The 13,773-nt window shown below is 42.5% G+C and overlaps 1 protein-coding gene across 1 annotated transcript in view; it reads right to left on the reverse strand.

The window, feature by feature from the left end:
• Positions 1 to 630: 630 nt before the first annotated feature.
• The window catches only part of LOC134820584 (exportin-2-like), a 35,704-nt gene continuing 22,561 nt past the window's right edge, over positions 631 to 13,773 (reverse strand). Inside the window, exons 11-20 of the mRNA XM_063831049.1 lie at positions 4,210 to 4,436; positions 3,918 to 3,990; positions 3,585 to 3,743; positions 3,169 to 3,376; positions 2,937 to 3,016; positions 2,572 to 2,769; positions 2,294 to 2,429; positions 1,967 to 2,128; positions 1,518 to 1,672; positions 631 to 1,341 (exon numbers count right to left, since the gene is read on the reverse strand). Coding sequence (XP_063687119.1) covers positions 1,081 to 1,341; positions 1,518 to 1,672; positions 1,967 to 2,128; positions 2,294 to 2,429; positions 2,572 to 2,769; positions 2,937 to 3,016; positions 3,169 to 3,376; positions 3,585 to 3,743; positions 3,918 to 3,990; positions 4,210 to 4,436 — 1,659 coding nt within the window. The 3' untranslated portion in view covers positions 631 to 1,080. The remainder of the gene's footprint in view (positions 1,342 to 1,517; positions 1,673 to 1,966; positions 2,129 to 2,293; positions 2,430 to 2,571; positions 2,770 to 2,936; positions 3,017 to 3,168; positions 3,377 to 3,584; positions 3,744 to 3,917; positions 3,991 to 4,209; positions 4,437 to 13,773) is intronic.

Below are 13,773 nucleotides of genomic sequence, written 5' to 3' on the forward strand. Positions count from 1 at the left end.
TGTCCGTTTTGAAAATATAGGGTACCGAACGGACACAAAACATGATCCCCCAGCCAAGCATGTGTTACGATACAAATGTACTTGACTATACATTTAAGGTGCAGTGTACTAGTGATATTATGGTATGTTTAAAGACCAGACCACAAAATATAACCCGGTACCTAGTGTTGTACTAATACATAATAACAAGTAACATGGAAAGAATCAATGAGCAGAAACAATCGATCTCACAAGAGACCAAAGCACTCGGGTCTGGGAGTACATGATAACTCCAACTAGTAGTGAGCATACTAGCCCCTGCAGTGGAAATACACATAAAACATACTATTGGATTGTCCAATTGGTTCGTTTTCATATAGCATACATAGCATATGTAGGGGTTCTGGTTAAATTATATCACTTCTGAGAGCTTTTAGAGATTGATTCAGTAAATTTCTCAATTTTCCGATTTTTCCGATTCCGATTTTGGCCTCATCAACCCTCATATCGGACATCGGGTTGGACCCCCCCCACAGTTAGTAAAATCCAGTCCAGGTCGACTGTGGAGTTTGGGAAAAAGCCCCGTGTATGCGTAGGTACGTGTGCCATAATAATGTAGTCTTATACTAGTTGAACAAAATAATTATAAAGTTGGGCGGCAATTTTAAATTGAATACCTGAACTCGAAGTTACAATGATTTGGAGAACACTCGAAAAGCCCTAGTTTTATTCTTAGTTTCCTGACATTCAGACCAGAAAACTTAGCATTTTAAATTAAATCACTAAGTGCCCGCAATAGCCCCGGAAAAAAATCTGTAAATTACTTATTTCAAAACGCATATAAACTATAAAGGGTATGATTTTAAATATAAAAACCGTCGCGTCGATTGGTAGAAACTGCTCATAATTTCACACTTTTAAAACATCAAGGCCGGGCCTTATATTATATACGTATTAAATTTAAATATTCTAAAAATTTAAAATTACAAATAATTAAAAAAAAGTTCAGCTTCTGCCATTCGAGTGAAACTCATTAAATACGAGAATATAAACTTAAAATCGGCGTCTTAACAAGGCCTCCTCAGTCCTCACCCCTCAGATTCAACTTAAAGACGCAATATTAGCTGATAAGAGGTATTCCTGGAGTTTGTTGATGGCCTGTCCCTTGACTCCACTCTGGATAAGAGGTTGCAATTTGCCAGGGTACCGCACACTCGCTTTCTTCAACGACTCTGCGAGGTGAACCTTTGGGTTGGCTACCGCACCGGCGAAGGGATCCAGGGGTTTCTTAGTGGCAAAGACAAGCTGGTTAAAGGCAGTGGTGTAACCCGGAGTGTCTTCTATCTCGATAAAATGTTCGTCCTGCGACCAAAAGTTTTATTACAAATTTCTGTTTATAATATAATGAAACAAATGAAAAATAAAGCAAATATAAAATGAACTATTCGTACGAAGTAGATGCATTAGAGAGTTGGTTTAACGGCCTATATAGTATATAGTGGATTTTTAACCACAAAACCACATGGTTGCCACTCTACCTGAGGGGTGGAAGTGTCAACTCCCTCCTCGAACATGTGAACCAGGGCATTGAGGAGCCCAGCCCACAGGCTGATGTAAGTGTCGTTTAACATGGCTGGACCCTCGGTGAGGATCTTGGTTACTCCCACCGCTGTTATCTTCCTCTCAGTTTCACCTGGTGGGAGCGTGTTATCAGAAGGGTGATTTATAAATTGGATAATTGAGTCTGACAGAATTGTTGATGTTATTTAGGGGTCGTTCACACTTTTTGGCCCATTTTTTACCCACCCCCTCCCCTTCGTAGTCAGTTTTAAACATAGCTATTGTGTTAAAATTACACTAGCGTAATCATTTAGAAACCCCCTCCCTCCAGGCTCCACCTCAGTGAGTACGTGATATGTGAACGACCCCAAGTTACATAAAATTAAAAAACGTATCATACTACTGGTGCCAATATTTGGCTACTTACCAGCAATTTTCTGTAGTTCTGCGACGAATATTTTCTCAACCACCATCCCAAAGAGACCTTGCTGAATACTATCAATTGTTTCTATCAAAGCTTGAGCCCCAATCTTTCCCGCAAACAGGGACATGAACACAATGAAATTTTTCATAAACTTCGTTGTCTTACCTGGTTTAGTATAGGGAGTTTTGTTAGGGATCAAAGAACGATTTACACCTCGTATTAAAATTACACAATATACTTCCTCTTAAAATTTATTGAACTGAAAAATAAATAACTTCTAAGGATGAACAAATGAATTATTAATACCTTTCAATTGATAAATTTACTAACTTGACTGCATTCTCTGGAAGAGAAGAGAAAATACGCTCTTCAGGAATGTTTGTAGGACAGCTTTGTCCATGTGCTCCAACATTGTGTTCAGTAGGTAGAACCCAAAGTGGTCGTTTGATCGGGAAGCGATCAGTTTCTGAATTTGATATCGAACTTTGAATCAAGAAAACTCAGGATAAAGTCTCTTTTTATACATAAAATTAAACTAAATAGTCACCTAATTCTATTCAACATACATTTATTAACTACTTTAAAATCGTGTATCATCTGTTACCCACCTGAACAATCCCAAGAATGCTGGTTACGCTGTCCTTAACTCCATCTGGATTTTTCTCGATGTAAGCCTGGATAAGCCGAGTTAAAGGAGGAATGGACCCAGGTCGTTCCCAGAGTTGGGGAGAGAGAAGGAAGGGGAAGAGGGCCATGTATTGGGCTGGTATCGGGCGATTCTGTAGCTCCAACATCAGTGATAGTACCTTTCCGGAGAGTTGGAATTTGGTTAAGTTTTACAAAATTGAAAATGTCTCGTTTGTTAAAGTTGTAGAAAAAGAGCTTGAAATAAAAACAAAAGTTAGAGGCTAGAGTAATCCTAAATAGGAGATTAGAAAAATGTTGAAATATAAGATTAAGAGTATTTAGAAACCTGGAAGACGTAAGGTATGAACTCTGTAACATCTTTTTGTAAAATATCTTGGAATGCTGGAAAGAGAACCGCCTCGAAACCTTGGGAGGAATGTTACAGGTTCAAAGAAGAGGATACAAATAAAACATATCTCAACTTCGTGAATAAAACTACACAGGTTGTACCATATTTAAAAAATATATATATTATATATAAGGTGGAGCATATGAGTTAATCACATGACCTAACCTACCTGCAATTTTCTCAGGTTTTCCAATGCAAGTGCCCCGAATAAGACAAGAGAAGGTCTCAAACACGTAGTGGTTAAAGTGAGGTTTGCTAGGGTTCTTGCAAATCTCGCCCAGTTTGCCAGTAAGAGCTGTGATTAGGTTTTCTACTAGGGGTGGAGGAAGTTGATCCTTCATCAGGGAGACGCTCCTCATTAGCAGCTTCATTAGGTACTGGAGAGTGTTTTAATTACATTCAGTTTGACAGTTTTAAACTAATTGTTAATTCACTAATTGTTAATTCACGCGTTGGATATTTTTCAGATTTTATTGTTAGCGTAAGTGAAAGTACAGGTACGATACGGACTTCATACATACCAATTGGTAGCAATCTGGTTTGAATTTTGAATTGAATTCCTGCCAGAAAAATAGAGACACTAACCTCGTTTTCAGCGCTGCCGTCCACAGAAAATGAGGAAAAAAGGTTAGCGAGGATAACCTCAAAACAGGGCGCCACCTCACCAGGACTAAGAGCAGTGAAGTTGGGGAGTTTGACAATCATGATCTTCTCTATCGCAGAGGCTGCGTAGCTGTGCACAACCTATTCAATTGTTCAGACATGATCTCGAACATACCATTATATTTACAGCGGCATAAATTACAATCTTACAATCTTTTAACTTACTTAAAACATTATACGTTCCAGCTTTGATCAAAGACACCTAACATAATTCTTCATAAGCACAATTACATGTATATAATAACATTAACTTACGATGTTTTTATCCCCAATGAGTTGTGCTAGAAGGGGTATGGTGGACACAGTAATCTCCCTCGGTAGAGTTGACCTGATCAGGTTAGTTTAAGCTTAATTTGTTTATGCTATAAACATATCAAAATGTAATCGTGTAATCATGCCATTCAACGACACTGGACGGTATCGTAGTAGCTGGACTTGAACCGTATCGCTATAAGTTGGGCGGTTTTAAATTCAATTTGATGTACAACGAGGAACCAATAACTCTTCAAAACAATCCGGTTAGAAATAACAAACATAATCTACCTACCTGAAAGTCATGATATATTTAATAGCCGCAGATCGAACTATCGGATGGCAGTTAGGGTTTGTCAGTTCGACACATATCTGGTTCTGATAGAAGTCGGAGAGGCTGATGAAAGTGTTGGCGGTGGTGGCGCCGTGTTTCTCAGTTTTAGTCTTGACAGCCAGGGATATGACTATGTAGATGGCTGCTTCTTTGTCCATCCATTTGTTGGCTGGATCCTTGGTATACTCCTGATGTGATGTACAATAATGTATATTGTATATATATGATGCAAAGACTTATTTCGAAGATCTAATCAACACCGACTTTTAATGTGTAGGAGTACAGCTACAAAATATATATATATATATATATATATATAAATACTAGTGTAACCCGTGCCTACGGCCGGGACTTCACAATCGCAGTTGAAATGCAAAAGTATAAACCCACGTATTATATTCGAAAACACGCATTACATTTTCTTACTTAAAACGGTGCGAAAGTATGTTAACTCACTCTTATTTTTTTCTTGATCGAGGATCGCCCAAAGTAGATTTAGTAAAGTCCTTAGCTCACCATAACAATCGATGACAAATGATGGCCATCAATCTAGGAACCGACCGGATATACGGCTGAATCTGGATCCGGCCAGATATCCGGCTTCAATATCCGGTTCCGGCTCCGGTCCGGTTTCAGAAAATTTTGCCGGATTTTTGCCGGATATTTCTTCAAAAAAATGTATTTCTAAAATCTTGAAATGCATACTTTTCTTCCCTTTTTAACTCAAATCTTTTGAAAAATCAAAAATGTTTTGACTAAGTGCGGAATTCAAAAAACCGAACAAATATTTTCGGATAATAATGAACATGGTAGCATGAAACGTGGAGAAAAGTGATTTCCAGAAAACTTTGAAAAAGTTTTTACTTAGAACATTTTCGGTCCGAGTCATTCTCGATACGTACCTCCTATATCGAGAGCTCCCGCTTCCGACATTGTGTTGCAAAGGGGAGGCCTGCCTTCCGAGATCGCATTACCAGGGGGAAGCCTCGAGTCCAAAACCTATGTAGTATAGAGGAGAACCGAACCTTATTACGAACAGTAGCTCTAGTAATGCTCTTTATCACAATTTATTATTATGATCCAGTTTTGGCTCCGAGTTTTGTGAAACACTGGCAACGGTCCACTCTACCCAATTATGGGGTTTGGTAAAATATATAATAATATGCTACAACATGCAAGTTTAATTACTCATAATTAATATGCACGTGCAACGAGCGGGCTACGGACATAACTTTAAATTGCTTATTACTTTATTATTATAGTTATAGAGAGATAAAAACAATGCATGTGCAAATCGAGCATGTGTTGCAGACCTCTACGATCTGGAAGGGTCAATCAACAGTTATCACTGTAATCACTGCCTAGTGCCTAAGTCAAGCTGTAGCGCGTGGGCAGCTGTTCTTAACTTTTTAAGATCTTAAACCCTTGGGAAATTCATTCGCCAATAATAAATTATTTGTAGGCCGTGAATGAATGGGAAAAGCGAGCGAGCGATGTTAGTCCGCTAATTAACAATAACAGTGATTATACTTATAAATATTTTAAGTAATAATCTCAATAAATCTGTGTGTGTGTGTGTGTGTGTGAAATCTACAATTAAATTCTACTGAAGGATCACATCACTAATTATACGTCACTAATTGGTGACATGATCTGATCACCGAGGGACCCCTAATAATTGGGGGTCCCCTAAGTCGTGCAGCCCAATCGCGCTCAAGGGGTCTGGCAGGATATGCCAATTGCATATCATTTCTGATAATAACTTGTCTACTCTTGTTACTTCTTGTTTACTCTGATTACAACTTACTGCTTGTTGATTTGATATTTAAGCTATGTGAATGTCTACTGCTAGGCCTAAACAGGAAATATCATCGGTGTGGTTGTATTAAATTGCTCTTAGGAATGCAGAACTTATCGTGTAATTACAAACTATTGCTTAGTAGAATAAATATCATAGTTGATAACGACAAAAGCCCAATAATGAGGATTAATTTAAATTTTCCGGCAAGTTCCGGCAGCCTTATATTTGCCCTTCCTAACAACCGGTTCCGGTCCGGCAAAATCCGGCTAACCGGATAATAGATTGATATACGGCAAAATCCGGTCCGGCAGCCAAAAGCCCATCCCGGTCGGTTCCTACATCAATCCCTGGGGTAAGCTAAGGACTCCATTGGGTCTAACCGTCTATACAGTCCTACGGTAGACTTGGACAATAACATTCATATTTCGATCACCGATACATTCACAAGCCGTTATGCTACTAGTCTACGAAGCGGTCTGAGCACGATGTATATCGACCATTAGCTATCTTGAGAACAAGACTTTTCCTGTAACATAATGGCACTTGCACTAGTTTAACACACGTTAAAGCCTAGGCTCCAGGCTCTGTGTTTTCGAGAACAATGATTGGCTGAGTTGCTACAAATGCGACTAACGCAAGAGGGTTGCTTGGGTTGTAGACCGAGCCAGGCACAATACAGCAGTATCTTTTAGAATTTCCCGGGGGTCCAACCCGATCAATTCCGATCATTCCGATCCCGATTTTGGCCTCATCAACCCTCATATCGGAAAAATCGGGAAAATTTAAATCTTCCCTCTGAGGTTTCTAGGCGATATAGGTAGCTATTTCTGTACTTAAATATGACAAGAAATCGATTGGTGGTGGTCCCAGAACTCCAAAATGGTATCTTGTTCCAAACAAGAATCGTTTCGTCCGAAAAACAACACAATGTCGAATCAACTCTTGTTTGACAGAAACATCCACCCCGGTCCACAATTGAAAGAGGTACGGTTGGTAATAACAATCGTAACAAATAGCGAACGCTTTAGTAACTTTTGATTTAAATTGTCTCCACAATTTGTCTCCACAATTTGTAACAGGCTATCTGCAGAAATGGGTAGCACGGTTAATGACTGGTCCTTTCTCAAACTTCCAATCCTCAGTTAGATACAAAGAATAGTCTACACAATTTTCAATAGGGGGGGGTCCAAGGGGAACTTTGGGGAGTTTTGGGGAACTTTTTTTTGGGGAACTTCAGGAAACCTGGGGGACTTTCCCAAAGTTCCCCAAAAAATTATCAATGAAACAAATAATTTTGGGGAATTTTGGGGAATTTTGGGGAACTTTTTTTTGGGGAACTTCAGAAAGTTCCCCAAAATTCCCCAAAGTTCCCCAAAGTTCCCCAAAGTTCCCCAAAAAAATTATCATGCCAAAAAAATTATCATGCTGCAAGTATCAACAAGTAAGTTAAGATTATACCTTATAATAACATACATGTTAACATTAATGGGTATTAATGTATATTAGAGAAATTTTGAATAATTTTGAATAATTTTGAATAATTTTGGGGAATTTTGGGGAACTTTGGGGAGTTTTGGAGAACTTTTTTTTGGGGAACTTCAGAAATCTTGGGGGACTTTCCCAAAGTTCCCCAAAGTTCCCCTTGGACCCCCCCCTCAATAACATTAAAAGGGATGAAAATCACTTTATTTATCAAAATCTTTATTTATCATGTAACAACTTTTCCATAGTACTGGAGAGTAAAACTCTATTAAACAAAAAAATTCTCGAGCACATTTTGAGTCAGTAACAGTAACATGTCAATATGTTACAGACTCAAATGCGTTTAAAAACATTTTAGTAACAATAAATTGTGTAAACTGATGAGGAGGAGGAGGACTGAGGAGAAGGAGGACTGAGGAGGACAGAGGAGGAAGACTGAGGAGGACCAGGACGAGCACTAGGAGGATGAGGACGAGGACTAAGGACGAGGACTAGGAGGATGAGGACGAGGACTAAGGACGATGAGGACGAGGACTAAGGACGAGGAGGAGGACGACTGAGGAGGAGGACTGATTAGGAGGAGGACTGATTAGGAGGAGAAGGAAGAGAAGAAGGAGGAGGATGAGGAAGAGAACTGAGGAGGAGGAGGAGAAGGAGGAAGACTGAGGAGAAAGAGGAGGACCGAGAAGGACTGAGGAGGAAGAGGACTGAAGAGGAGAGGGAGGACTGAGGAAGAGGAGCAGGATTGGTGGAGGAAGACGAGAAGGAGGAGAAGGAGGGGGACGAGAGCGAGGACGAGGAGGAAGACTGTTAAAAAAAAGAAGGACGAGGACTGAGGAGGAGGACTGAGGATGAGGAGAAGGAGGACTGGGGGAGGACTAAGGACGAGGAGGACTGAGGAGGAGGACTTAGGGAGGACTGAGGAGGAGGAGGACTGAGGAGGATGATGAGGAGGAGGACTGAGGATGAGGAGGAGGAGAAGGAGGACTGGGGAAGGACTGATGAGGAGGAGGACTGGGGGAGGACTGGGGGAGGACTGAGGAGCAGGAGGATGACTTAGGAGTAGGAGGAGAAGGAGGAAAAGGAGGAAAAGGATGAGAGGGAGGAGGAGGACTGAGGAGGAGGAGGGGGAGGACTTAGGAGTAGGAGGAGAAGAAGGAGAAGGAGGACTGGCGAGGAGGAAGACTGACGAGGAGGAGAAGGACTGCGGAGGAGGAGGACTGAGGAGAAGGACTGCGGAGGAGGAGGATAAGGAGGAGAACGAGGAGGAGGATGAGGAGGACTGAAGAGGAGGAGGATAAGGAGGGGAATGAGGAGGTGGAGGAGGACGAGGAGGAGGACTCAGGAGGAAGACTGAAGAGGAGGATGATGAGGATGAGGACTGAGGAGGAATACTGAAGAGGACGAGGACTAAGGACGAGGAGGAGGAGGACGACGACTGAGGAGGAGGAATGATTAGGAGGAGAAGAAAAAGGAGAAGGAGGAGGAGGAGGAGGAGGAGGAGAAGGAGGAGGATGAGGACTGGGGGAGGACTGAGGAGGAGGATAAGGAGGAGGAGGACTAAGGACGAGGACGAGGACGATTATGAGGAGGACAGAGGATGAGGAGGAGAAGGAGGAGGAGGACTGGGGGAGGACTCAGGAGGAAGAGGATGATGACTCAGGAGGAGGATGAGGACTCAGGAGGAGGACTCAGGAGGTGGACTCAGGAGGTGGAGGAGGATGAGAAGGACTCAGGAGGAGGAGGACGACTATGAGGAGGACTGATGGGGAGGAGAAGGAGGATCAGGAGGAGAAATGAGGATGAGGAGGAGGAGGAGGAGAAGAAGAAGGAGAAGGAGAAGGAGGAGGACTGGGAGTAGGACTGAGGAGGAGAAGGGAATTGAGGAGGAAGGTGAGGAGGACTGAGGAGAAGGACGAGGACGAGGAGTCAGGAAGAGGACTGAAGAGGACTGAGGAGGAGAAGGACTCAGGAGGAGGAAGACTTAGGAGGAGGAGGAGGAGGACATCTAAATGTTTTGTCTGTTTTTGTCCGTTCTACTTTTTGTCCGTTTTGAAAATACAGGGTACCGAACGGACACAAAACATGATCCCCCAGCCAAGCATGTGTTACGATACAAATGTACTTGACTATACATTTAAGGTGCAGTGTACTAGTGATATTATGGTATGTTTAAAGACCGGACCACAAAATATAACCCGGTACCTAGTGTTGTACTAATACATAATAACAAGTAACAGGGATAAAATTAATGAGCAGAAACAATCGATCTCACGTCAAGAGGCCAAAGCACTCGGGTCTGGGAGTACATGACAACTCCAACTAGTAGTGAGCATACTAGCCCCTGCAGTGGAAAAACACATAAAACATACTATTGGAATGTCCAATTAGTTCGTTTTCTCATAACAATATAGCATATGTAGGGGTTCTGGTTGAATTATATCACTTCTGAGAGGTTTTAGAGATCGATTCTCTAAAATTTCTCAATTTTCCGATTTTTCCGATTCCGATTTTGGCCTCATCAACCCTCATATCGGACATCGGGTTGGACCCCCCCCCCCCTCCTATGGTATAAAAGGAGGCCAGGGTTTAAGCACACTAAGCTCCAACATCGCTATTTGTTGACCATTTGCCTCCACTAAGGTCTAAGGTAAGTCTTTAAGAAGTGAAGCCCGAAAGTCAACTTGGGATATAGGGCCAAATGGAACACAACTTTCAGGCCCCTTTCACATTTGCCTCCACTAAGGTCTAAGGTAAGTCTTTAAGAAGTGAAGCCCGAAAGTCAACTTGGGATATAGGGCCAAATGGAACACAACTTTCTGGCCCCTTTTACATGAGCCATGTTGGTTTTGGTATTAAAATCTTGGAGTAAATTTGGTTATCCTTATTTTTGCAAGGATATAAAATTTGAAAGATCAGTATAGTTGTACGTAAGTCAGGAAGAGAACTGAGGAGGAGGAGGAGAAGGAGGAAGACTGAGGAGAAAGAGGAGGACCGAGAAGGACTGAGGAGGAAGAGGACTGAAGAGGAGAGGGAGGACTGAGGAAGAGGAGCAGGATTGGTGGAGGAAGACGAGAAGGAGGAGAAGGAGGGGGACGAGAGCGAGGACGAGGAGGAAGACTGTTAAAAAAAAGAAGGACGAGGACTGAGGAGGAGGACTGAGGATGAGGAGAAGGAGGACTGGGGGAGGACTAAGGACGAGGAGGACTGAGGAGGAGGACTTAGGGAGGACTGAGGAGGAGGAGGACTGAGGAGGATGATGAGGAGGAGGACTGAGGATGAGGAGGAGGAGAAGGAGGACTGGGGAAGGACTGATGAGGAGGAGGACTGGGGGAGGACTGGGGGAGGACTGAGGAGCAGGAGGATGACTTAGGAGTAGGAGGAGAAGGAGGAAAAGGAGGAAAAGGATGAGAGGGAGGAGGAGGACTGAGGAGGAGGAGGGGGAGGACTTAGGAGTAGGAGGAGAAGAAGGAGAAGGAGGACTGGCGAGGAGGAAGACTGACGAGGAGGAGAAGGACTGCGGAGGAGGAGGACTGAGGAGAAGGACTGCGGAGGAGGAGGATAAGGAGGAGAACGAGGAGGAGGATGAGGAGGACTGAAGAGGAGGAGGATAAGGAGGGGAATGAGGAGGTGGAGGAGGACGAGGAGGAGGACTCAGGAGGAAGACTGAAGAGGAGGATGATGAGGATGAGGACTGAGGAGGAATACTGAAGAGGACGAGGACTAAGGACGAGGAGGAGGAGGACGACGACTGAGGAGGAGGAATGATTAGGAGGAGAAGAAAAAGGAGAAGGAGGAGGAGGAGGAGGAGGAGGAGAAGGAGGAGGATGAGGACTGGGGGAGGACTGAGGAGGAGGATAAGGAGGAGGAGGACTAAGGACGAGGACGAGGACGATTATGAGGAGGACAGAGGATGAGGAGGAGAAGGAGGAGGAGGACTGGGGGAGGACTCAGGAGGAAGAGGATGATGACTCAGGAGGAGGATGAGGACTCAGGAGGAGGACTCAGGAGGTGGACTCAGGAGGTGGAGGAGGATGAGAAGGACTCAGGAGGAGGAGGACGACTATGAGGAGGACTGATGGGGAGGAGAAGGAGGATCAGGAGGAGAAATGAGGATGAGGAGGAGGAGGAGGAGAAGAAGAAGGAGAAGGAGAAGGAGGAGGACTGGGAGTAGGACTGAGGAGGAGAAGGGAATTGAGGAGGAAGGTGAGGAGGACTGAGGAGAAGGACGAGGACGAGGAGTCAGGAAGAGGACTGAAGAGGACTGAGGAGGAGAAGGACTCAGGAGGAGGAAGACTTAGGAGGAGGAGGAGGAGGACATCTAAATGTTTTGTCTGTTTTTGTCCGTTCTACTTTTTGTCCGTTTTGAAAATACAGGGTACCGAACGGACACAAAACATGATCCCCCAGCCAAGCATGTGTTACGATACAAATGTACTTGACTATACATTTAAGGTGCAGTGTACTAGTGATATTATGGTATGTTTAAAGACCGGACCACAAAATATAACCCGGTACCTAGTGTTGTACTAATACATAATAACAAGTAACAGGGATAAAATTAATGAGCAGAAACAATCGATCTCACGTCAAGAGGCCAAAGCACTCGGGTCTGGGAGTACATGACAACTCCAACTAGTAGTGAGCATACTAGCCCCTGCAGTGGAAAAACACATAAAACATACTATTGGAATGTCCAATTAGTTCGTTTTCTCATAACAATATAGCATATGTAGGGGTTCTGGTTGAATTATATCACTTCTGAGAAGTTTTAGAGATCGATTCTCTAAAATTTCTCAATTTTCCGATTTTTCCGATTCCGATTTTGGCCTCATCAACCCTCATATCGGACATCGGGTTGGACCCCCCCCCCCTCCTATGGTATAAAAGGAGGCCAGGGTTTAAGCACACTAAGCTCCAACATCGCTATTTGTTGACCATTTGCCTCCACTAAGGTCTAAGGTAAGTCTTTAAGAAGTGAAGCCCGAAAGTCAACTTGGGATATAGGGCCAAATGGAACACAACTTTCAGGCCCCTTTCACATTTGCCTCCACTAAGGTCTAAGGTAAGTCTTTAAGAAGTGAAGCCCGAAAGTCAACTTGGGATATAGGGCCAAATGGAACACAACTTTCAGGCCCCTTTTACATGAGCCATGTTGGTTTTGGTATTAAAATCTTGGAGTAAATTTGGTGATCCTTATTTTTGCAAGGATATAAAATTTGAAAGATCAGTATAGTTGTACGTAAGTCAGGGTTTGAAAATCTTTACACATACATTCATTCGAGACCAAGTTATATGTTACCCTCCATCATTTCCACTATCAATTGTATTATGTGTTTTTGTATTTTTGGATTTTCGAATAATTGAATAAAAAGTCACAAAAACAAGGGGAAAAAGATAAAATGTGTTTTTTTGGGGTTGGACACCCCCAGCACTTAGAACATTAAATCTTATCAGAAATTCGCCATATCTTATAGATACGACCGGAGAGGTTGATGGTGGATGGAGTACCTTTAGAGCGTGGTCAAAGTGCTCTACTTCAAGTGGGGGAGGAATGCAGACAAGAATCAGAACTTGCTCTAACCCTACCCCAGCAAATGGTGGAGCAGACTGTCAAGGGCACAGCTCTGAGACTCAGGATTGCAGTACTTACTCCAACAATTCAGGTTGATATAAAATATTTATTTCATCACTTCATTATCGTCAATATTGGGAATATTATCTGTATGAATTGGTTGTAAGAAATTATGGTTATTGTTTCGCATTTATTAGGGTTATTAATGCGAAAAATAACTATTATTTCATACTATCAATAATATCCGTTATTATTATGTAATATAATATTAGCGATACTAGATAATGAATCGACGGCCCAGGTAGGTCGAAATAGTGGTATCTTTATGATTTTCAGCAGGTCCTATATGAAAAATGTCACAATATCTACTTGAATGATGATGTTGTAGGGTCATTTTGGCATTTGCCAAAATGGGGGTGATGCAACGTCAATTAATGTCAATTAATGTCAATTAATGTCAATTAATGTCAATTAATGTCAATGTCAGTTTTGGGTTTTTATGGAATACTGACATTAATTGACGTTGCATCACCCCCGCCAAAATAACAATTTCGGTCATAATCTAACACTTTTTTACAACAAATGAATCGGTGGACACAGTAAAGATAGACGACTGATAGAAAGGACCGTGAAAAAGGACGTGGAGAGAGAAGAATACGGAGATAAG

This window comes from Bolinopsis microptera, chromosome 9 (assembly GCF_026151205.1).
Source record: "Bolinopsis microptera isolate Bmic1 chromosome 9, MBARI_Bmic_1.0, whole genome shotgun sequence".
NCBI classification, from domain to species: Eukaryota; Metazoa; Ctenophora; class Tentaculata; order Lobata; family Bolinopsidae; genus Bolinopsis; species Bolinopsis microptera.